The sequence below is a fragment of the Neomonachus schauinslandi genome, chromosome 3 (genome assembly GCF_002201575.2).
Source record: "Neomonachus schauinslandi chromosome 3, ASM220157v2, whole genome shotgun sequence".
NCBI classification, from domain to species: Eukaryota; Metazoa; Chordata; class Mammalia; order Carnivora; family Phocidae; genus Neomonachus; species Neomonachus schauinslandi.
The window spans coordinates 14,917,525-14,940,773 of record NC_058405.1 but is presented as its reverse complement, the minus strand read 5'-3'; the positions used below and the strand labels follow the sequence as shown (position 1 = coordinate 14,940,773).

The 23,249-nt window shown below is 45.3% G+C and overlaps 1 protein-coding gene across 2 annotated transcripts in view; it reads right to left on the bottom strand.

Annotated features, from left to right (window-relative positions):
* Window positions 1-23,249, bottom strand: part of DZIP1 (DAZ interacting zinc finger protein 1) — a 46,595-nt gene that overhangs the window by 10,346 nt on the left and 13,000 nt on the right. The window contains exons 6-13 of one of the 2 annotated variants that reach the window (XM_021695967.2): window positions 21,577-21,714; window positions 19,820-19,882; window positions 14,017-14,157; window positions 13,505-13,553; window positions 12,260-12,316; window positions 10,482-10,538; window positions 5,187-5,246; window positions 196-338 (exon numbers count right to left, since the gene is read on the bottom strand). In XM_021695967.2, the coding sequence (XP_021551642.1) occupies window positions 196-338; window positions 5,187-5,246; window positions 10,482-10,538; window positions 12,260-12,316; window positions 13,505-13,553; window positions 14,017-14,157; window positions 19,820-19,882; window positions 21,577-21,714 (708 nt within the window). The remainder of the gene's footprint in view (window positions 1-195; window positions 339-5,186; window positions 5,247-10,481; window positions 10,539-12,259; window positions 12,317-13,504; window positions 13,554-14,016; window positions 14,158-19,819; window positions 19,883-21,576; window positions 21,715-23,249) is intronic. The other variant, XM_044913140.1, reaches the window with a different exon arrangement.

The following is a 23,249-nucleotide window of genomic DNA, read 5'->3' as shown; positions in this document are numbered from 1 at the left end:
GTGTGTGTGTGTGTGTGTGTGTGTGTGTGTGTGTGTGTGTGTGTGTGACTGACCAACAATGCAAGCTGGGCCATCAGGACAGAATGAGTGCACAAGGACAGAACGGACATGCCTTCTTCTCTCCTCTGATCCTTTCCTATTGAGAAAACAAAATACAACACAACCAGTGAACGTTCCTGAAATGAAGGAGCTTACCGCATTAATCCCAAAGGTTTCCAGTTTCTCTAGCAAACTCTGCTCCAAGACACTCCTTATTTCCTTCATGAGGGAGGGGTTACTCTTCAAAGCTTTCCTTAAGTGGATCTTGTTGTGATTTAATTTCTGTTCATTCTCCCTTCCTGAAATAAGGTTTACAAAGTGTGTTAAAAAGTTAAATACATAAAAGCTCTAAGCAGAAAATAGCAAAACACCACTTTTAAACAGCAAGCAAGCATTTTGTAATGTGATAAGGTTTTTGGATTGTTTAATCATTCAGCTCAATATATGATGCTGAAGTATCACAACTTTTAAAACTACCTTAAGTTGGCCTCAAAACTGCGGTGTCTTTAAAGACTCTTTACCCCTTAACTGAATCAATACTAGATGAATAATGCAAGAGAAATGTCTCTGCAGAAGCACAGTAGAAAAAATGAACTCTTTAGAAGTTCAATGGTTCATCCTAAAATTATTTTACTACTTTCTGAAGAATTCATCTCACCTAAATTATTAGAATTTATGTATCATTTTTTGAAGCCCCATTTATATTGAATAATTAAGTTCTGATTTAATAAATTCAGTAAAAATTTATCTAAAATTTCAAAATGTGACATTATCCCTCCCAAAATATTTACCAAAATGAAAAAGAGGTTAACAAAGAGTCTTAGGAAAAGTATATTCTGTTTAAAACCATCTATAATTAAAAGCAAAGGAAAAATAACCAGCCAGATTCTCCTAACTTTTCCTTCCCTGTTCCTCTTTCATTCCCCCACTAAAAAATGTGGCATTCAAGAGAATTTGGAGAAGGCGTGTGACTACATGACCCTGAAGATCGGAGTCCTACGTCAAAGCGGAGGCAGGGCTTGATGGAAGAGGTTCCATCGGGGGCTGTTCAGACCCTTAGTGAAGGTCCAAAGCCAGATCTGGGAGAACACAACAGTGCTGTCATTTTGGAGTCTATTCTCCGAACAGGGGCGTTTCACCCAACAAGGGTGGTGCCGAGTGCCCACGCCGAGTAGGTCTGGGGCTGCAGGGGGCTATGGTATTTTGAGGCCCGGCCTCACCCACTCCAGTAGATGGGAATTTTAGGGACCCACAGCAGAAGATCCACAACAAAATGCCCCAATGTCTCAGACATTCTCTAAACCCTCATTCAACTCCAGCAGTAAATTGTATTTCTGTTCATGAATCAACACTTCTGCTGAGGGCAAAAGTAGTCAAATTACTGCGTGTACATTAAAGAAGAGGAAAAGTCCTGCATGGTAATGCTGTTCTATAATTTGGTACTTCAGTTTGCAAAACCGAAATGATAAAATTTTGTAAGATTATGTATTAGTAAAGATCAGAAGTAATCTTAAATTTTTGATTCCAGCATTCATGCTGCTTTCTCACCAATGTTTTCCAATATTCTGGAGCCACCTTAAAAAAAAAAAACCACTTCTGGGGGCCCCTGGGTGGCTCAGTTGGTTGGGCGTCTGACTCTTGATTTTGGCTCAGGTCATGATCTCAGGGTAATGGGATGGAGCACCGCATCGGCTCCGCCCTCAGTGCAGAGTCTGCTTGTCCCTCTCCCTCATGCTCCTCCCCACCCCACCCCCGCCCAGCTCACACTCTCGCTCTCTCTCTTTCAAATAAGTAAATAAATAAAATCTTTAAAAAAAAAAAAAAAGCACTTCTGTCCTAGGAACAATACATCAAAATCTAGAGGGCTTAGCTGCAGCTGTGGCCATGTCACGGGCTTTGGCAGCTAGCTGGCCATCAAGTGTAGAAAACTATCTAGGGTGAACAACACGAAGAGGTACCGACAGATTGCCTGGGAGTCATGGTGCTACCACAGAAAAAGACACACCTCCCGCCCTGTTTACCCAAGGGAATTTTTGGGCCAGGACCCAGGGTATAGAAGGAACTACACGGAAGCACAGACAGAGAGGCTCCAGGCTCTCTCTGCTCCAGGACCCGGGTCAAGCGAACTGAATTTGTTTGCTGATTGGGTTGGGTTCACCCTCAAGCCTGATGATAAGCTCCTTCTGATGACCAAGTTTCCCAAAATGACTGCAAATTAAACATTTCCCCTCTGTCCTCAAATTCACTTTCTATGTTGATGCTTGCTTTAGCTTCCTTTATGGATAAGGCGAAAACTCTTGGTAGGAAGGACTCTTAACAAGGCTGGGGCTGGCTGGGGGAAGCGAGAAAGAATGTAGAATGGACAAGAAAAAGAAAAAGAAAGGTTTTAATGTAATGGTGGAATTAATCACTGGAAAGCCTATCACAACAGAAGATTTTAATCAAAGACAAAACTTTCCCAGGCAGGTAGCCCAATGCACAATAGCCCACACAAATGATCATTTCTATCAGACATACAACGTACCATTTTTGGTGAGCAAATAATTACAGCACAAAGCAAAGAGTAAAAAACAAAACCCAAAATGGAATTCCTGGGTCAGAAGGGACGTCATCATCTAGGAATCAATCCTCTCATTTTTCACATGAGAACACTAAAACCAGAGACGGAAAGGCACCGGAAAGGCACCCCGCTAGTCCTGGACCAGCCTGCCTCTGTCCCTTTGTTCTCTGCGGTAAACTCTGGAAAGCTGAAAACCTGGACTGGAGTTCCAGCCCTGTCACGAATTAAGCTCAACGACTTGGAGTAAGCTCCCAATCCCCCTGTGTTTCAAGTTCCTGAACATGAAATGGCCTCTAAGACCCCTGCTGGCCCACATTCTAACATCTCATAGCAAGGGTTGAATATGCCTTTCCGGGACTGTCAAAACCGTAAGGACGCAGAAGTGGTCATGCATGTAAGAACGCGTGCATGCATACTTCTGGGTAACAGCCACCGTACTTTGCAAACCACTGCCAAAATTTAGCTGTACAGGCATCATCTGCAAAATGTTAGCCCAGCCGAGGAATTTATTGATGGCAATTAATCTGCCGCCGGCATGCTGGCTCCACGGAGGCACTGAAGGGTTCGCTGGGTCACTGGCTTATGTAACAGTGTGCCTGGGACTCAGGCCTGTCTGGCGGCCCTCGGCCCTCTCCTCTCTGCAACCAGAGCTGTGTCCGAATACACGGAAAGGGTTATTTTCTTTCCCAATCTGGTTCCCCGCATGCGGCAATAACCAATGATGGTGTTCGCTGCCCGTGATCCCAAACTCACACCTTACGTGGTCTGGGTAGAAGAATTTTAAAACACAGGCAGAAGGATGTCATGGGTATAAGTGGGGGCCCCGAGGGGTGACAGTGGACAAAGTGAGGACGGTCTCTTGGAATCTAACAGACTCGTTTTTTTTTTAAAGGACTGTGAACTTGAGACTCCATATGACCGCCGGACACATTTCATAGATTCTGCAGAAAATAAGATATTTTGGACCTCCTGACACATTACATAGATTCTGCAGAAAATAAGGTATTTGGTGTTCCAGACATCAATAAATAACATGTAGGAGGGAGAAAGCACATTACTTGAAAGCAAATGGAAAATAAACATCGCACAGATATTATGGATGTGCCTGACTGAGTCACTTCTCAATTTGTAGCCTTGATTAAAATAATTTGGAAAGGGATGCCTGGGTGGCTCAGTTGGTTAAGCATCTGCCTTCGGCTCAGGTCATGATCCCAGGGTCCTGGGATCCAGCCCCGCATCGGGCTCCCTGCTCAGCGGGAGGCCTGCTTCTCTCTCTCTCTCCCTCTGCTTGTGCTCTGTCAAATAAATAAAATCTTAAAAAAAAAAATAACTTGGAAAAAGTCATCTAGAGAACACAGAAAAGTTACAACAAATAATTAAGAATTTACAAATTGGAATATACATTTTAATTTTCTTCCTAACACAAATGGTAAAACCAGAGTTCATATAAATATTATTCAAGTGTAACTGTTTCAAGATGTACAAGTCTGGCATTAGAAAATACTCTTAATAACGTGGAATGATTTTCTTAAACTTCAAAAATGAATTGACAGAAAATAATTTTGAGAGCTGCTGAATAAAAGGAGTAAGCCACAATAACTTTAATTATCTCCCCAAACCTTGAACAGTTCCCAAATTTCAACATGAAGTCATTACCCTGGGGATCCCTGGGTGGCTTAGTCGGTTAAGCCTCTGACTCTTAATTTTAGTTCGGGTCATGATCTCAGGGTCGTGGGATCGAGCCCAGCATCGGGCTCCGCACTGGGCGTGGAGCCTGCTTAAGATTCTCTCTCTCTCCCTCATCCTCTCCTTCTGTCCACCATGTGCCCTTGCTCTCTCTCTATAATAAATAAATAAATCTTTTTTTTAAAAAGACATTATTCTGCACATAAATATTCTACATCAAGAGCATAAATATTATGCTTTTTTTTTTTTGCTGTTAAAATAATTTTGATATGGGCAGTTCACCCTCTCACAGATTCAGGATGTGAGAAATAGCTACTGTGCTAGGAATATTTTTTTCCCTAAAAAGATTTTATTTATTTATTTATTTATTTAATTTATTTCTCAGAGAGAGAGAGCACACACAAGCAGGGGGAGCAGCAAGCAGAGGGAGAAGCAGGCTCCCCACTGAGCAGGGAGCCCGATACGGGGCTCGATCCCAGGACCCTGGGATCATGACCTGAGCCGAAGGCAGGTGCTTAACTGACTGAGCCACCCGGGCGTTCCCTAGGAATATTTTTGTATCATCTGGTGCACAATGCATTTGTGTTGACTTGTCATCTGACCAGAAAATATCTGCGTTGACAAAAAGACTTACATTTTTTTCCCCAAGTTCCCCGACATAGGAAGATCTTAGTCACATGCTAAGAATACAGTAAAGCAGGGGAAAATATAACAGCATGTTAAAGGAATAAGGTGACAGAATACAACAGATGGATTGAAAATGTAATCTCCAAACCTAAATGTCTTCCCTAATTTTGATAACGGTGTGATAAAAACCACTGGATTGTAAATTTCAAGGCTGGGGTTTTAGCATCTCAATCGAATCTATGCAGGTGGAAACCCTGAGTGAGTCCTTGGTTACCTTTTTCTTCCTCTGAAAGCTCTTCTATTGGTTCCAGTATGTGCGATGAGAATGCCTGTTCTATTAACGAGGAAAAATAAGAATAGTACAAACAGGACAACAGCAAAGTAAAATTAGTTTCCTTTTAAACAATTTTGAAAGATACAGTTCCACAGTATTTTAATAATGCCTAAAACAGCAGAATTTGCTGGGAAGAAATATGGAGGCGGTCAGTTAAAGCTGGTCCCTTTTTCATGGTATCTGCTCTTTCCATGTATTTTCCATTAACTCCCCCTGCCTCAGGAAATTATGTTTTCAAATAGTTATGTCGTTTCTCACTCAGCAACCTCGTGCCTGACGGGATTCTTTTAAGACACAAGGTCACAACTGCAAAAGGTCTTCTTCACTTATACCCCCAAAATACCTTCCTTATAAAATATTTTGATTGGGTGGTTAAAGAGAAAATTAATGAAACTATTTCAGTTCCCAAAGATAAAAACATGACAAAATGCCCTGGGATTCCCACTTCTCACTAGCCCCAGGGTCTTCAGGTGGGAGGACCAGGATGGTGAAGGACAGGTGAACCCAGCAACAGCAGCAGGACTAAGACCCCTTCTTAGACACCTCTGTGTCCCTAAACCACGGTTCAACACCTCCTCTGCTCCCAGAGAGCCACCGGGGCGAGGCTGTGGACAGATGACACGTGAAGAGGGGCTGTTCCCAATCCCACCCCAGAACAGTGCCCAGGGTGGGTTAGGCCTCTGGGTGACTTCCCAGGTAATGTGACTGGGGCTCAAGGAAATCCGTGGGCTGCATGGATAAAGCCAAATGCCATCCTTTCAAGGGGGAAGTTCCTACTTGGGGAAGGTCAGGTTTTTGCAGTCAGGTAGTCAGGCTTTAGACATTGGCATAAAATGCAATCGGAAATCTAGCTGAGGAAGTGTGTGCTTCACTCACCTTCGGCTTGGAGACTGCCCCGGGCCCCCTCCCCAGGGAGCTCCCCACCTGCACCTACAAGGAGGAGGCCATTCCTCTCCACACCAGACCCCACAGTGGGCGACCAGCGAGGGGAGTTGCCCCCCAGCTTGTCGGGCACAGATGACACGCTTTGCACGTATTAGCTTAGATTTAACACCTCCCACTTTGAAGTTCTAGCTTTTAATTTACCGAAGGGTATTTCTAATTCTGTTTTAGGGCATCTACAAACATACGCACACACGTATTGGTATACACAAATAAATAAATATATATTATATTTAAGTACACATAAATAGGCTCTTACAGCTTGTTAGCAACCTAGTCAATCTCTCTGGCATTGACTGGGAGAAAAGCATTGTAAACTGCTTTCCAATGAACATTTGGAACACAGCCTATTAGGAAATAGCAGTCCACTTTAATTTTGAAACATGAACATGATCGTACAAAGAGGCATTTAATTCCATCCATGCACCACAACTGATGAACATGAAAAATGTGCTTTCAAGGGGCGCCTGGGTGGCTCAGTTGGTTAAGCGACTGCCTTCGGCTCAGGTCATGATCCTGGAGTCCCGGGATCGAGTCCCGCATCGGGCTCCCTGCTCGGCAGGGAGTCTGCTTCTCCCTCTGACCCTCCTCCCTCTCATGCTCTCTGTCTCTCATTCTCTCTCTCTCAAATAAATAAATAAATAAATCTTTAAAAAAAAAAGTGCTTTCAAATGTGTTATTCAGCATCAAGATTTTAAAGTTATATAAATAAAGAAAAAAAAAAACAACCTGTAGCTATATGTGGTAATGGATGTTAACTAGATCCCGTGGTGATCATTTCACAATATATATAAATATTGACTCATTATATTGTACACCTGTGCTAATATGTTATAGGTCAATTATATCTCAATAAAGAATTAAAAAATTAAAAAGTAAAGTTATACAAATAGACTATTTACTAGCTTGAACTGCTGAAAATAGGGATTTTAGGAGGATGGCTAATTTCAATTTTTTAAGTCACATGATTTATATTTTATTGTATTTTATGGAAATGACAAAAATAAAGTTAGGAGGAAAAGCTCTATAAAATCTCCCCAAACCATCATATACATATTTGTTATCATTATAAGGATAGTCCTAGGACTTACTTCTCTTGAGTTGAAACAAGGCATCAAAATGGTGACCTTTGGTGCTGGGAGGCAGAAGGTGGGGCTCTAGGGGAGGGAAACTGGGCTCCTACCATAAAGGCTATAAAGGGAGTGAGGTCCACCAGACTTCAGCTCTAAACTAGCAGACTGATGTCCAAGTGTGGAGTGAAGGGCCTGCCGTTCATATGTTTTATAAGCCACAGGCCCAGCCTCCAAATGACCCAGGTCTTGTCGTAAGTTGAGATATCCAGGCTGAGCTGATATACTCGAAGACCCAAGTCTCTCCCCTCTGAACTCTCCAGAGGCTTCCAGAAAAATCCTCATGTCAGTGCCCTACCATTCCCTCCAGAAGACGAACTCCCAGGTCTGTACCTAGCCCTCTCTGGCACTGGCTGGCTGTGTCGGACTTTGTCAGCCCGACCCCGGAAGCCAACAAGGGCCAGTGCTTTCTCAGTGGCTCCTGTTCCAAAGGTCCTGCTTCATTTGATCCTTAGCACAGCCCACCGAAGTAGCTGTACTGTTCTCCTCATTTGGCAGGCAAGGAATCCCAAACCTGTGGCTTCATGAGTCAACTGTGAACCCAGACTGCTTGCTTCCTTTCAAAGTCCAGGCTCTTGGCCAGGAAACCATAGTGCCTTCCTACTGGCAATTTCTGCGTTGGTCTCCCGGACTTCTCTACATGGCACTGTCTCTGTGAGCTCATGGTGTTCTTAACCCGTCCCTCACCCTTGCCCGAATCACCTGCACCTGCAACTTCCACCAGCTCCATGGAACAGCTGGTATATCTGCCCCCTCGTTTCAAAACCTCAACCCCAATTCCTAGGTGAAGAATCACCCAGAGACCATTCCTCGATCCCCAGCTGGTCTGTCCAGCTCTAAATCCTTGAGTACACTCTGGTCAGGCTGAGCTTCCCCAAGCCCAGCCCTCCCGTCTGGCCACGCCCAGCCTCAAGAACATTCAGCGGCTACAGAATGTCACAAGAATGGCCCGACCAGCTAGAGGCTGGTACCGGGTGCTCGCCATGAACGGTCTCAACCAGCCTCGCTTCCCTCAAGTCTCTTCTGCCTACCCTATGCTCAGCCAAATAATTCATCTGCACCACTCATCCCCATCTCGTGCTTTCCTCTGACCTTTTGCTTCTGCTTTTTGCTTTGTCTCTGGGGAGGGGAGCAGCCTACACCCCTGACAACCCCCATCTCATAACTGATCCCTGAATCCAGGACAATTCTGAAGAGCCCATCCCAGCTCTAAAGCTCCCGGTGAGATGTGCAGAGGCCCACACTGCAGTGCGCCTAGGTTCAGGGCCCCCTTCCACCCACTCCTGCTTCTCTCACAGGGGTTGGCCAAGAGCATGGCCCAGCAGACCTCCCAGCTGCAAATCTCCACCTCAGAGTCTGTTTCCCGGGGAACCCAACCTAAGACCGTGACGTTTTTCATGGTGAAGAGCCTCATCAAGCTCCGAGATGGAACAAAAGGAAAGACTGAGAGGTAATCGGGCTAAATAATGTTACGTAATACAGATAAGGCTCCCCGCCCCCGCCCCCTACAGCTGGGGACATTGCCATGGCTGGGGGTGGGGGTCCAGGTCAGTGGGCCCCCCGTACAAGCCTCCTCCTTGCTCCTGCCCATTGAGATGCTCACAAATCAGCTCAGATCCCAATCCAAAGGCTGCAGGCCTCATGCCACGTGTGGCTGGCATTTAAAGCTAGCATTTTAATCCCAGCAGATGCCAGCAAGGGGTCATGGCTGGTTCACGCAGCACAGTTCCAATCAGGGCAAAGTCCGTAAGGAACACAGTGCTTTGGAACTGATGCGTTGGTCAGGACTCGAATCAACTCCAGACAGCTAAACATGCCTACTATAGGAGTCCTTTATTGGGTGCCAAAAATATGAAGCAAAGAAAATGTAGTCCTCATACACTGTCGCACAAAAGGCTAATAATAACAAAGTAGCAAAAAAAGAAAAAGAAACCCTAACACACTGCTGAAGTACAGAGAAGTGGCCAGCAATGCATTAGAAAACTCAACCCTGAAAAAGAAGGCAAGAGAGAGATTTTAGACCCGACATAAAGAATATGAATAGAGAGCACTTGCCAGGGGACATCTTCTTGTCTATTCAATATTAAAGCAAATTTACATAGGTCCCACACACATTTTACCTCTGTTGCCGGTCCAGAAAGAGGACACCTGTATGTTCTAAACACTTGTAAATACTAACACCGAGTAAGTGGGGAGTTGACGCATTACATAGTGCGAACACATGCTCGGGATACTGCCCTGCCTGAAATGACCTCAGGACAAAAAGTAAGGGGCAATAAACACCTTCATGAGTCCGTCCAGTGAACAAAAACAATGGGTACAGGAGGCCATGCTAATATGAAAAATATTTCTGAACACACAAAGTCTGACTTGACTGACCGTGGATTTAAGTCTAACTCGAAGGCTAAAAAGCAAAATGGAAGGAAGTAATCATTTACATTCCAGAAGCATTTGTAGGTAAGACAGAAAAGTCGGTCCCCTCCCATCCCATCTTTTAATTCAGTTAATATACAGCAGACCGTAGGCAAACAATGGACTAAAAACATACTTGCAAAAACCGTAAGTGCCTTAACAGTATAAAAATAAAATATGGCTACCGATATCCCCCCTGTCTACTGGTCACGTAATTAACAATTACCACCCTTGCGCCCTGGTCCAGGAACTGATTCCTGGCAGTGCTCTCCTCCCGTGGCTCCCACTTTTCCCTTTGGTTTCCATCACATGTCTTTTCTAGATTTTTCCAACCAATCGCTGAAACTGTTTGCTTAAAAAAGGTGACTTGCTGCCACACTGAAAGTTATAAAAACAGTCACGTATGCCCTGTGGCATGTGCTGGTTGGCTGGTCTAGTAGAAAATCACCTTCTTAACCCAACACCTACTACTCTCCACCCAAAATCATACACAATCCAAGTACTGCTCAACGTTAAGATCTCTGCTTGTGAGTCTAGCAACATATACATTTTTTACTTTATGACTTTGGCAGGTATGTTCCCAGTTTATGATAATATTACATATGAAGACAGCAGTTTTATTAACTGCTCTGCATTCACTAAAACGTCTTCTGTTTTGCATAGTTACCCCACAGAAGCACTTGTGGTTAATAAGTTCTCTGACTCAGGGCAGAAACTGCACATAAAATGCTGAGACTTAGCTGAAACTTACCATGTGCCATTGTGAGACCTGATTTAGCATCCACAGTCTGTGCGGCTGAGGCACTCACTGAAACAGCAGAAAGAGAAAAAGCTCACAGCCTTCCGTAACGAAAGCATAAGCATCTCAACTTGATGATGATCCAGTCCTCCTCAAATTAGTCAAGCTATATATACAGATCGTAAGGGACGCATGTTTCAAGTGACGATCACCAGCTAACCTAAACCAATTCTATAAATAGCAATTCTATATACACCAAAAAATAATTTGCCCTTTTAAAATATACAATTCAATATAAAATATACAACTCTAAGTATACAATTAGTATAATCAGAGTGGTGCAACCATAACCACTACCTAATTTTAGAACATTTTCATCACACGCACTAAAAACACCCATTAGCCATGACTCCCCACGTCTGCTTCCCCACGGCCCCTGGCAACCACGGATCTACTTTCTGTCTCTAAGGATTTGCCTATTCTGGACATTTCATATAGAATGGACTCATACATTGTGGTCCTTTGTGACTGGCCTCTTTCACTTAGCATCACGTTTTCAAAGTTCATCCATGTTGGGGTGCCTGGGTGACTCAGTCGGTAAAGCGCCTGGCTTTTTTTTTTTTTTAAAGATTTTATTTATTTATTTGAGAGAGAGAGAACGAGAGACAGAGAGCAGGAGAGGGAGGAGGGTCAGAGGGAGGAGAAGCAGACTCCCCGCCAAGCAGGGAGCCCGATGCAGGACTCGATCCCGGGACTCCAGGATCATGACCTGAGCCGAAGGCAGACGCTCAACCATCTGAGCCACCCAGGCGCCCAGCGCCTGGCTTTTGATTTTGGTTTGGGTCATGACCTCAGGGTCCTCGGATAGCCCCTGCATTGGGCTCCTCGCTCAGCAGGGAGTCTGCTTGAGGAGTCTCTCCCTATCCCTCTGCTACTCCCCCAGCTCTCTCTCCTCTCAGAAACAAATAAACCTTAAAAAAAGAAAAAGAGGTCCCCAGAAGCACCTGAGAAAACTGAGCAGTTAAAACCATTAGCATTTTCCAGTCAACTGGGCCAAATTCCCAAACCCTCTCATCAATGCCTTTTCATAGCTTACAGTCCTGGGCCCACATGAATGGTACCATCACTCAGGGCCCAGCCTCAGCCTGGACCCTCCCCTGGTATTCAGATCCCCATTCACACGCACGTCCTCTCTTGTCCGGGACTGCTTGCTCCCTAGCTTCCTCCACCCTTACACTTTCCCGAATGGAATAATAAAATAATAAAAATATTTCAACTATTTAACTATTATTAGGAAAACAATCTGTCCATTTCTACACTGTACAGATTATGTCTTTGTGGATTATAGCCAAATCCTGATGGCTCCAAGACACAGACGTGCTGAGCCCACCTCAAGTGAGCAACTGACAGAACATCGGGTCAAAGCCTGCAAATCTGAGTCTCAGGGATGCTAAAATGGGGCAGCTAGCACACTGTCACATCGTCACACAGTGTAATGTCTTGGGAAACCACAAGTTCAAACTGAAGCAATGCCAAAGAATTTATAGCTGTCCCTTGATTAGGTGAACTGAGAATAACAGGTATTGCTAACGCAAATCACCACAAAATCACATGGATATTCACAGTCTGGGGTTTTTAGAACTAGGTCAAAGCCAGGAATCAAAATAGATCATTATGTAATCTCCAAACACACCGGTTTTCAAAGGAAAGCCTCTAAAAATAATAAGTTGTGTATTGTTTTAGCACTTTAAAAATATCTTCAGAATCCTGAACCTTTTATAGAAACTTACTAGGTACAGCTGGGGCAGTTGGCTTAGATTCAAAAGTTTGCCAAGTTGAAGGATTCCCTGAAATTAAAAAAAAATTAATTAATTAATGACAAAAATCACAAGCTACGGGTTATATTTTGCCAGTGCTTATCTTAATCTTTTTCCCCAGAAAAAAATAAACAAAATTTACCAACATATGGTGACTCACCCAGCTGAGTAAAGACTGAGTTTAACGTAATCCTTATAAAACTTTTCCCTAAAATTATTATCACTCAGATATTTATGCTAAGTGATTATACAGCTATTGCTCACTATCCGAACTCTCGCTATTTCGAAGAGAAGTTACAGGGAAACTGGCCCTTCTCAAACCTTTATTTCAAAACAAGAAGGAACCAAGTATGAAGGTCAATGAACCCCCTGCGGGGCCCCTAGAAACAAGGAGGAAACGCAGCTCACGCACCCATTACCAATCCCCAGTCGGTGCCCAAGTAGACAAGTATCCTTTAATGACCTGAGATGAGTGGGAACCACGAGTTGGGTTATTCGAAAGGAGTCTAGGTAAGGCAAGCTGTACGCTTTATTGGGAGACCTTGCATGCACTTCTGGCTCCAGTGTCCCTTCTAGACTCGCTCCTGAGGGAGCAGGAGATGGGTGGTTATCACTGCCACAGTCAGTAGGCTGGATGTGCCCCCACTATGCTTAGAACACACCTTTAACCCCCAACTGTCTCAGCTGACAAGGACGCAGCCAGCCCCTACAGTACGTTAGAGTAACTGAGGTTGGGGTCCTTCACGATGGCTCACCCCCATGAGTGCTCAACAGGTGCAATTTATGTATGTTCCCCATTTAATCCTCATAAGAAGCCTGTGATGTGATGTAGTTACTCTTAATGCTCCAACTCTAGAACTGAGGAAATGAAGGCAGACACTCGCAGAGCTACACTGAGGCCAGTCTGTCTCTAGACCGAGTGCTTTTAACGGTCACTCCCCCTCATCACACATCAGTCCAGAGGTATGGTTACTGGACATGGATTTTGTGCATAAAGATATTCTGATAAAAAACATGTAGGACCCTTCAATGATAGTCAAGGTATTTAAAAATTCTTCTACTTTCTGGATCAAGGGGACAGATCACTCAAATTAAAATCACCACAGGAATGCCATGTTCGTGCCCGGAAGCCGCTGGGGGCCCCACATTCTTCTGATGTCCGGTGTACGGTTAGGGAGGCCCGCCTCACCTCCAACACTGGGATCCTGGTCCACTTACCTTTGGGTTCACTGACGCTGTTTAATGGTTTACTGGTAAACTCTTTAATCTGCAAAGAAAAACCGTTTGTTTGTTTTAATGATACAAGTTTGAAACTAGATAGGGACATACTGGATGATGGACAGATACTGTATTTAGTAAATTAACCTTTTCATGGAAGTCCTCCAAAGACAGGGGACAGATGGACTTTAAAGATACGAAGGCAAAAATTGTATAAAAGTAGCATTTGGATTGGGCTGCTTCTCAAAGTAATCACAGAAAGAAATTCTTCTCTACCTTCAAATTTATTCTAAATTCTAATTGAATAAATTTGCTTGCTCTTTACAGTTTTTTTAAAAAAAAATACCTTGAAAAAATTATCTTATTGGATTTACTTTTACAACCACAGGGAAGAACATATTCTAACCTCCTTTATCTTACCCAATTTACAAATGCTCTAAAATAAGACAGAATGTTCTTCAATAAATTGCACTGCTTGAAGAAAAACAGGGCTAATATCTAGCCAAATATACCTGTTGTCTCTGCGTGATAATCAGTTCATTCTGTTCCTGGAGTCTCTGCCCTAGCTCTTCTATCCTTTTCTTGTAGAAAACATTGCTTGCATTGAGATCGTCTATCATGGAGGTTCGAAGTTTCTCTATATGTGACAAGAGCTGGAAAAAAATAAATAAATAAAGGCATGCGCAATGTCTCCAATCTGCCATCTGTATGCACACACCCCGTGTTCTTTGCTGGCCTCAGGTTATCTGTGCACTTCAAGTCACTGAATACATCTTTGGTCACTGTGTACCAAGACCTCAGCTGTGACCTAAGACACAACACTGAGAAGGTGAACAGCTGTGTGCACTTGAGCACAGCACACGACACACCGCAGGGATGAGCACTGATCCAGCATCGGGGCGCTCCCACAGAGTGGCCGTAACCCCGCGCCGGCCTGCCCCTCAGGCGTCCACATGGGCCTGCGTTGAGAGCCCCCCTTCATTATTTATATGTCCAGTGACTAAGTACAACCTCAATAAATCTTTCCTGAGAAAAGGAAGGTGGAAGAAGGGAAGAGGGAGAGAGGGATGCAGAGAACAGGAAGATCCCAAGATTCATAGACAGATTCGTCTTCAGAGACTTCATGTCAGGAAAGATCATACACTGGACATTAAAAGAAAGATTCGAAAAGAATTTGTTTTCGATGATTTAGGCAAAGATTCTTAGAACAATTTCACTAGTCGCTTACACCGAGGGGAAAAACACATGGGTCACTGGAGCTAAGGGCATTCCCAGCCTACTGCCTGGAATGGAGGCGACGACCTGCAGAGGGGGCTGAGGGGGCGGCGGCGAGGGCGCCTCGGAGGAGTAGAGTGCGGGAGGCAGCACTTCCCGACTCGCTTGGCTCTGCCTAACAAACCCTCACCGAGCACTTCAGCTTGTTGCAGCCACACCACAGCCCACGGATGCATGTTTTGATGCCACCGTACAGGTGAGGGAACTCAGGTCTAGAGAGAGTTAAGTGGATGGTCCGAACTCAGACGGCGGGAGGGGAGGAGCCCAGACCTGAACGTTCTTGTCTGGCTTCAAAGTACTGCTCTCAAATTTAGTGACTAAGTCACGGAACATCTTAGTAAACAGCACTTGCAAACAATCAAGTAGAAATAAGTCGCCAAGGGGCGCCTGGGCGGCTCAGTCGTTAAGCGTCTGCCTTCGGCTCAGGTCATGATCCCGGGGTCCTGGGATCGAGCCCCGCATCGGGCTCCCTGCTCGGCGGGAGCCTGCTTCTCCCTCTCCCATTCCCCCTGCTTGTGTTCCCTCTCTCACTGTGTCTGTCAAATAAATAAATAAAATCTTTAAAAAAAAAAGAAAGAAAGAAGTCGCCAAGGGGCGCCTGGGCGGCTCAGTCGTTAAGCGTCTGCCTTCGGCTCAGGTCATGATCCCGGGGTCCTGGGATCGAGCCCCACATCGGGCTCCCTGCTCCGCCAGGAGCCTGCTTCTCCCTCTCCTCCCTGCTCGTGCTCTCTCTCTCTCTCAAATAAATGAATAAAATCTTAAGAAAAAGTAAAATAAAAATAAAAAGAACCTTTCATATCCTAGTGGATGCCAAGAATCTCCCCCAGGAGAACGCTGTTAAGAACCTTCCTTACATTTTTACAGACCACGGGAAGAGGACCCCAAAGCAGTTCAGAACATGCTGAGCTGGAAAATAGAAGGAAAAGCCAGTGAAAATGCCCAGGGCTTGGGACTGAAGTTTAGGGTCAACAATATGTGGAGTCATTCCAGATCCCCCAGAAGAAAGGGACACAGGAAACACTAAGGGATGGCAACATTTCGATACTGGGCTTGAGAATTGACCAGAAAAGCACAGAAAGGAGTTTGCTGAGAGAGGAATGTGATAATCTAAGCAAGGGATAGCCAGAAATTATTTCAGAAAGTTTGTGGCCCTCGAGCCCATTACTTGTGACCTCCTGTCCTTTCAAGTACTGGGTTCTTTCTCTCCGTCAGAGCACAGTACTCTGTCCCTTCCTTCCGTTACGTGACCACCCTACAGGCTCCCAGGCTCCACGGAGTCTTCTATCAGGTCAAAGGGCATGCCATCATTTATCTGTAACTCCCTTTGAACTCCTACCAATGTTATTTAAAAAAAAAAAAAAAAGACTGCCAAGAACCTAGGTAAAGCAATAAAAAGTTGGCAATCGCAACTTCCCTTCAACAGAGAAACACAATATGTGCATTGTAGGACCAGTAGGCAGCAATCATGTGGAATAATTAATGGTTAGGTCTCAGGCCGAGATTACTAAACCTGATCGAATTCTCCCCTCTGTTTGGGTTTAAGAGAAATTAAGGAAGAAGAAAGCAGCTTCCAAGCTAGCAAAACCAGCAGACAATGACGGACATGGAGCAGCGTAGCCTAGCGGCAGCACGAAACCTTCACACACCCAAGACGTAGGGCAGCTCGCCTCACTCAGAACCAGGGAAGACCTCTCCTCCTTCCTCCAACCCGCCACCAGGCGGTCCTTCCATCGTGACTTGCGGGGGCCAAGCGTACCGATCTGCCACTTGCATTCTGTTCCTGCCAGAGGGACCCTGAACTGACAGTTCCCACGCCGGTCTGGGACACCGGAGGCTTTAAAGGAGCAAGGACTAAACATCCTCCCCCATTCGTCAGGAAGCCTGTCCCTAATACCAATGCTAGAAGACGCCTTGGAGGATTAGAGTAGAACTTCAAATTATAAGGGCAGTGGTTCAAACCGTGGCTCCAAAGCAGAAATCATCTGGGGTTTGGTGCTCCCACCGCCCAAAACTACAATACGCATGCCGCACCCCAGACTGAATCAGAATCTCAGGCAGTGGCGCCGGGATGTGTATTATGGGAAAGAGCCGCTGGTCATTCTCAAGTGCGTCCCTGGTTCAAAACTACCTTAGAACATCTCCAAGAGATGCTTGAACATTGTCCCAGAGAAGCAACTCCTCGACGCTGTCACCGCCTGTTCTCCTTGCGAGATGGCTCAGTGCCTCAAGCCCAATACATGAGCAAGGCAACACGGCTGACAAGCAAGACCCCGAGTTTAAGAGGACCTGGGTTCAAATACCATGCTCATACAAACAGAGGACTCTTTCAATCCTGCTCTTCTAAACCCTATGCTCCGCATTTCTTCACCCACAAAAGCAAGGTTGAACAATCCCCTTGGGGGCCGAATAGCCACCTTCCACATTCCTTCCGCAAATATTTAATGAATGCCAATCACATTTTGGGTACGTTAGTCGATGCTGGGAATACAACAAAAAACGAAATAGGTAGAGCCCCTCTCTCATAGGGCTAGTGATCTGGCTGGTGAGATACACAATAAAGAAGTGAATAAATAATCAAATAACTATGTGAGACAGTGATCAGAGTTACACGTGTGAAGTGGTGGGAACAGTAAGGGAGGGGGGCTACCTACTTAGATGGTGTCGGGTGACTTGGAAGCCAAGGCCAGAGGGGACTGAGGCAGGCAGAATTCTAAATGGCCCTCAAGTTTGCATCCCCGGCGTGCACGCCCTGTATAATCCTTTTCCCTTGGCGGAGTTATGAACTGAGTGTCTGTGCGCCTCTCCACCAAACTCATAGGTTGAAGCCCTAATCCCCCATGTGATGGTATTAGGAGGTGAGGCCTTTGGGAGGTGATTAGGTTTGGATGAATTAGGGTAGGGTCCTCATGATGGGATTAGTGCTCTTAGGAGAACCCAGGGAGCTTTCTTTCCCTCTCTCCCTGCCCCATGAAGACACACAGAGAGGGCAGCCACTTCCCAGCCTCCAGAACAGTGAGAAAGAAATGTCTGTTGTTTAAAGCCACTGGTCTGTGGCACTTTGTTATAGCAGTGTGAGCAGACCAAGACATGGATTGGGTGGGATCTAAGAGATGCTTCCACCCCACACAATACAGCAAGAGTGAGGGGACTTGACAGAGGCAATTAAAGTCCCTAATCTGCTGAGTCTGAGTTAAAAGAAAGATTACCCTGCGTGGGCCTGTCTTATTCGGGCCAGTCGCCCCCCAGCTGGCCTTAACGAAGTCAACAGCCGGCTAGTGAGCTGTGGAGCTAAGGGTCCTGATCTACGGTGAACCCGAAGGAACCACATAGTGCCCATAACCTGAACAATGCTTGGTTTGACCCTGAGCCCCGGACGAGAACACAGCCCATCTGACACCCCCCAGGGCAGCTGTGAGACCCTGTGCACAGGACCCGGGCAGGCAGTGCCTGGCCTCCTAGCCCATGGACACTGAGGTGGCCAACTGCTGGTAATTTGCTACACTAATACAGAGGGAATGGAGCCAGCCTTGTGAAGAGCCAATGGAAGGACATCCCAGCAGCAAAAACCCTGTGTGGAAAGAGAAAAAGGCCGGCATGTTCTCTAAGTGACCGGAAGGCTAGTGTAGTCGGAAAGAGTAGGTCCGGAGAGAGGATCTGGATGAGGCCGCAGTGGTGGCTGGCAGCCAGAGGGTCTTATCTGCTCTTTGGAGGGCAATTGGGAAAGGGGTAGCTTGGAACTGGGAGACGAGTTATGGGGTCCTTTTAGAAACGGCAGGGCCTCGGTGGAAGGGAAGAGCAATGGAAATGTGCAGAAGAACACGGATATGAGACACATGGAAGGCCCTGCCGATGGCTAGGAGCTGGGCACTGAGGGAGAGTTGGGGCTCAAGGCGGGCACCTGACTGCTCCGACCAGGACGCCACTGGACAAAGGAAAAGCACATCATCTGAGACATGTTACACTCAGGAAGGCTCGGAGATATCAGGTCCAAAGCTGGCTAGCCCATCTGCAGCTCAGAGGGAGAAATAAACATGGGCCTTACACCCACAGACAGCCACGACCTCACTTTACAAACTCTCTGCTCAATCCCCAGAGCCCCAGACTATGAGAAATACATGCCTGTTGTTTGTCAGCGACCCGGTCTACCGTATTTTGTTATAGCAGCCGACCAGGCTAAGACACAGGGGACACAAAGGGCTACAAAATACATACAAAGTGAAAAAAGAAACACAAGTTTCCCTATCTTAAAATCTCAAAAGTACTTTAGGTTTTCTACACCGGTGTAAACACTTTCACACTTAAATTTGTGATGCACTCAGCTGAAAAGCAGTAATATCATCAAACTGTTTTCATTAAAATGATTTTAACATGAGCAATCCCTGCCTTTCTTAAAGATTATTGAGACTGCCACACTGCAAGGTGGAAAAGTCAGAAACGATGTGTTCAACAATGAAGGAATCACTAAATAACTTATGAAACATCCATAAGATCCTTCTCCAGCCATTAAAAAAAAAATCACGATTTTGATGTCTATTTTAAAACAGGAGAATGTTTAGATATATTAAACAAAAAGCATATACAGTTATAAAGCATGATTCAAAATTTGTAAGACTACATGTATGGGTTTCTATAATACAGAAGCACAATATTTAAGGCATTGGACACAGACTGAAAAAAATTATAACAAAGTCGTAGCAGTGGTTATTGAATTATAAGATTTATTTATTTGCGAGAGAGAGAGAGAGAGCACGCGCACGAGTAGGGGGGAGGGGTAGAGACGGAGAAGCAGGCTTAAAATTGCTTATAATTCGGGGCAGGGAGCCTGATGTGGCGCTGGATCCCAGAACCCTGAGATCATGACCTGAGCCGAAGGCAGACGCTTAACCGACTAAACTACCCAGGTGCCCCGAATTATAAGCAATTTTAATTTTTGTCACACGTTTCTCCACAAATTTTATTCTCTACCTTTGTCATAGAGGGAAAAAAATATATTCTTTTCAAAAATGACCCACTGACAGACCGTTGGCTTCTTAGTCTTACCCGGCCCTTCTCTTTCTTGTGTTCTTGATGAAGAGCTTGAACTCGGGCCGTCCACTTGCTTTCCTACGACACAGGAAAACCAGAGGAATTTATGTGCAGTTGCAGCAATAAAATCAACTTGAAGTGGAAGCTTTTTAGTGGGTACCTATGGAACCCAACTACCTCCTTGGTGACATTTTAGCAGGCTTTTTTTTTAGACTATAAAGCCTCAAAAATGTTTAAACACATCTGCACTTGGTTTTAATCTTAAACTCTACGGCAGGGGTCAGCAAACATTTTCTGCTAAGGGACTAATAGTAAATATTTGGGGCTCTGGAGGCCACTTGGCTCGATTGCTACTACCAGGAGTAGGAGAACATCCATAAATAATACGTAAGTGGGTGGGCATGGCTGTGTTCCAATAAAATATTATTTTCAAGAATACGTGCCAGTGTGCCAATCTAAGGAGCTAAAAGGCAACACCGAGGTTTCTGAGGCCTGGGGTGCTGATCTGACAACACAGCTCACAGGAAGGAAACAAGAAATGCAGGTGGGGCCTTGGGATTTTGTAATGGGGTCTTTCAATTCCTGAGAGACCAGCTTGCAGGGAGCAACTATCCACAGTTCAGTACCGGACACGATTCCTGGTCCCCTACCACGTCCCAGGGATCTCGCTGGACTGCCGTGGCCAGTGAGGGGAGGACCAGGGGAGACGCACTCTGCCCTGCACAGGAGGAAAGCAAACTTAACAGAGAGTTGCCCCCATCAATGTGTACATGAACAGGTCCTGCTTGGGGGCGCTACAGAAATGCAATAACCCAGAGGTCCAGGAGAACTCTCTAGAAGAGGTGTTGCCCCAGCTGAAGGAGTGAGCCAGAGGTCCTGAAAAACTGAGAGGGGCATGACAGAGAAAGCCACAAGGGCAAAAGCAAAACACAGAAAGCCGTGTTCTGGGAGCCATGAGCCGTTTGGTGCAGCCGGGATCTTCAAGGTAAAGCCAAGAATGGTGGGGGATGACACAGGGTCCAGATCCTCAGGGACTCTGACTACCGGTTAAGGATTCCGGACTTGGTCAGGATAAGACGGGACAGTGACGTGGTCAGCCTGGCTGCAAGGTGGAAGGTGGACTGCGGGGAGGGAGGTAAGACATGAGTGGCAAAGTATGCAACAGAAGCAGTCGTCTATATTTCAAAAACACATTTACTTTTTTTAAATGTTATTTTTTGTTGTTTTTTTTAACAAAGTCCTGAATTTATAAACTTTGATCTCTATTTGTTTCTTATTTGATCTCTATTTGAAAAACAACGTTCCCCTAAACTAGGATGACGAAAATTGCCGGAATGGCCGCTGATTACAGAGGGCCACTGCGATTAGGTTTGATAAATGGAAAAAGACCATCGGTATACCAATGTAGCCATATATTTATGCTCTAAAAATAAAGTTAGTGCTTCAGCATGTCTTTCTATGCCTTTTGAAAGTGGGACCTATGTCTGAAATATGAAAAATAAACTCTAAGGTAATCCCAAACAATTCAAGGTGCTACCATGTTAGCAAAAAAAGGAAACAATTTTGCCAACTGTTCTATAATCTACATCGATTAGTCAATCAACAAGCATCTAATGAACACCTATTATTATGTATCTGGAGACAAGAAGAAAAGAATTAGCTTCATGGTCGCTGACAGAGACAAACCCCTTTTCTGTGGGTAATGCTTGCTGTAAACTGCTTCACTAATTAAAATCAGGCCCCTCCTACAGTGACTGCCCGCAGGGACATACCTGACTGTCAAGAAGTTGCATCACATTTTGGAAATCCTGGGGATACTGAGGACGTTCTTCTTTAAATTCATGTGCATCCTTTAACGTGCCTATGTTGGACTTGATCTGCATGTTGGACTTCTGGATTTCTGACAATTGCTAGAAAATAAGATGCAAACCCACTGGTACAGATGTTTGTACTTTTATAAGACGAAAACAGAGAGTGAAATTGGGGAACGCTGTAGCCACTGTTAAATCTGACTGTCCTGGGGCACCTGGGTGGCTCAGTCGTTAAGCGTCTGCCTTCGGCTCAGGTCATGATCCCAGGGTCCTGGGATCGAGCCCCGCATTGGGCTCCCTGCTTGGTGGGAAGCCTGCTTCTCCCTCTCCCACTCCCCCTGCTTGTGTTCCCTCTCTCGCTGTCTCTCTCTCTGTCAAATAAATAAATAAAATCTTTAAAAATAAATAAATAAATCGACTGTCCTACTAGAGGCCAGCTCTGACAGGGCTGGCAGGATTTTTCTGTAAAGAGCCGGGCAGTATTCTGGGTTCAGGAGACCTATAAGGTCTTGGTCATAACCACTCAGCTCTATGGCCCCCACACAAAAGCACCGGGGACAAAATGTAAAGGAACACATGTGGTTGGGTGCCAATAAAACTTTATTTGTGGACACGGAAATGGGGACTTCATATAATTTTTATGTGTCGTGAAATATATATATATTTTTTAAAGATTTATTTATTTATTTGAGAGAGTGAGAAAGTACATGAGAGGGGGTAGGGTTAGAGGGAGAAGCAGACTCCCCGCCGAGCCGGGAGCCCGATGTGGGACTCGATCCCGGGACTCCAGGATCATGACCCAAGCCGAAGGCAGCCGCCCAACGAACTGAGCCACCCAGGCGCCCTGTCGTAAAATATTCTTATGACTCTTTTCAACTAGTTAGAAATACTAAAACCTTTCTTAGCTCGCTGGCCATACAAAAACGGGTAGTAAGCTATATTCGGCTCACAGGTTGTGGTTTGCCAACCTCTGTGCAAAAGTTCAAGGCGTTTTTAGAAAAGGCCCTTTAGCCGTGTTCCAAAAATATCCCTCCATTTTCGTTTACAAAGCTTGTCCCCTAGAGGGAGCTCAAGGATCTTGCTTCCTTTCCCCAAGGGTGACGCAGGACTGAGCTGCCCATCCAGCTCAGGTAATTCTTAGCCCGAAGACAACAGCCACTGTCACAGAGTTTGAGGTCCCACCCCAGCGAGGCGTGTCTCTGTCTATGCGTGTGGCTACGGCAGTGTGGACCAAGGTTGCTCCCACAGGGGATGGAGGCTCAGTTAGCCACATCCTGCTTGTTCAGACCCCCTGTCCTCCTCACCGGCCAGGCCTGGGATCAGGAAGGGAACTGGGAAAAGGTTCTGCTTCTGTCTTTCTGGGTTGGCTTCCACAATGGTAACCCGTGTCAGCCTTTCCAGAAAGTTCCTTTCGAACTCTAAAAGCTTCAAAAATCAGAGTTTATGGCTATCTAAACCTAAACAGCAAAGGAAAGAGAGACCCTCTTCTATGATCTAACCAAAGGTACCAAATATACCAAGTGCTCTTTTTTAAGATTTTTTTTATTTTTAAGTAATCCTTACCCCCAACGTGGGGCTCAAACTCACAACTCTGAGATCAAGAGTCCATGCTCCAATGACTGAGCCAGCCACCT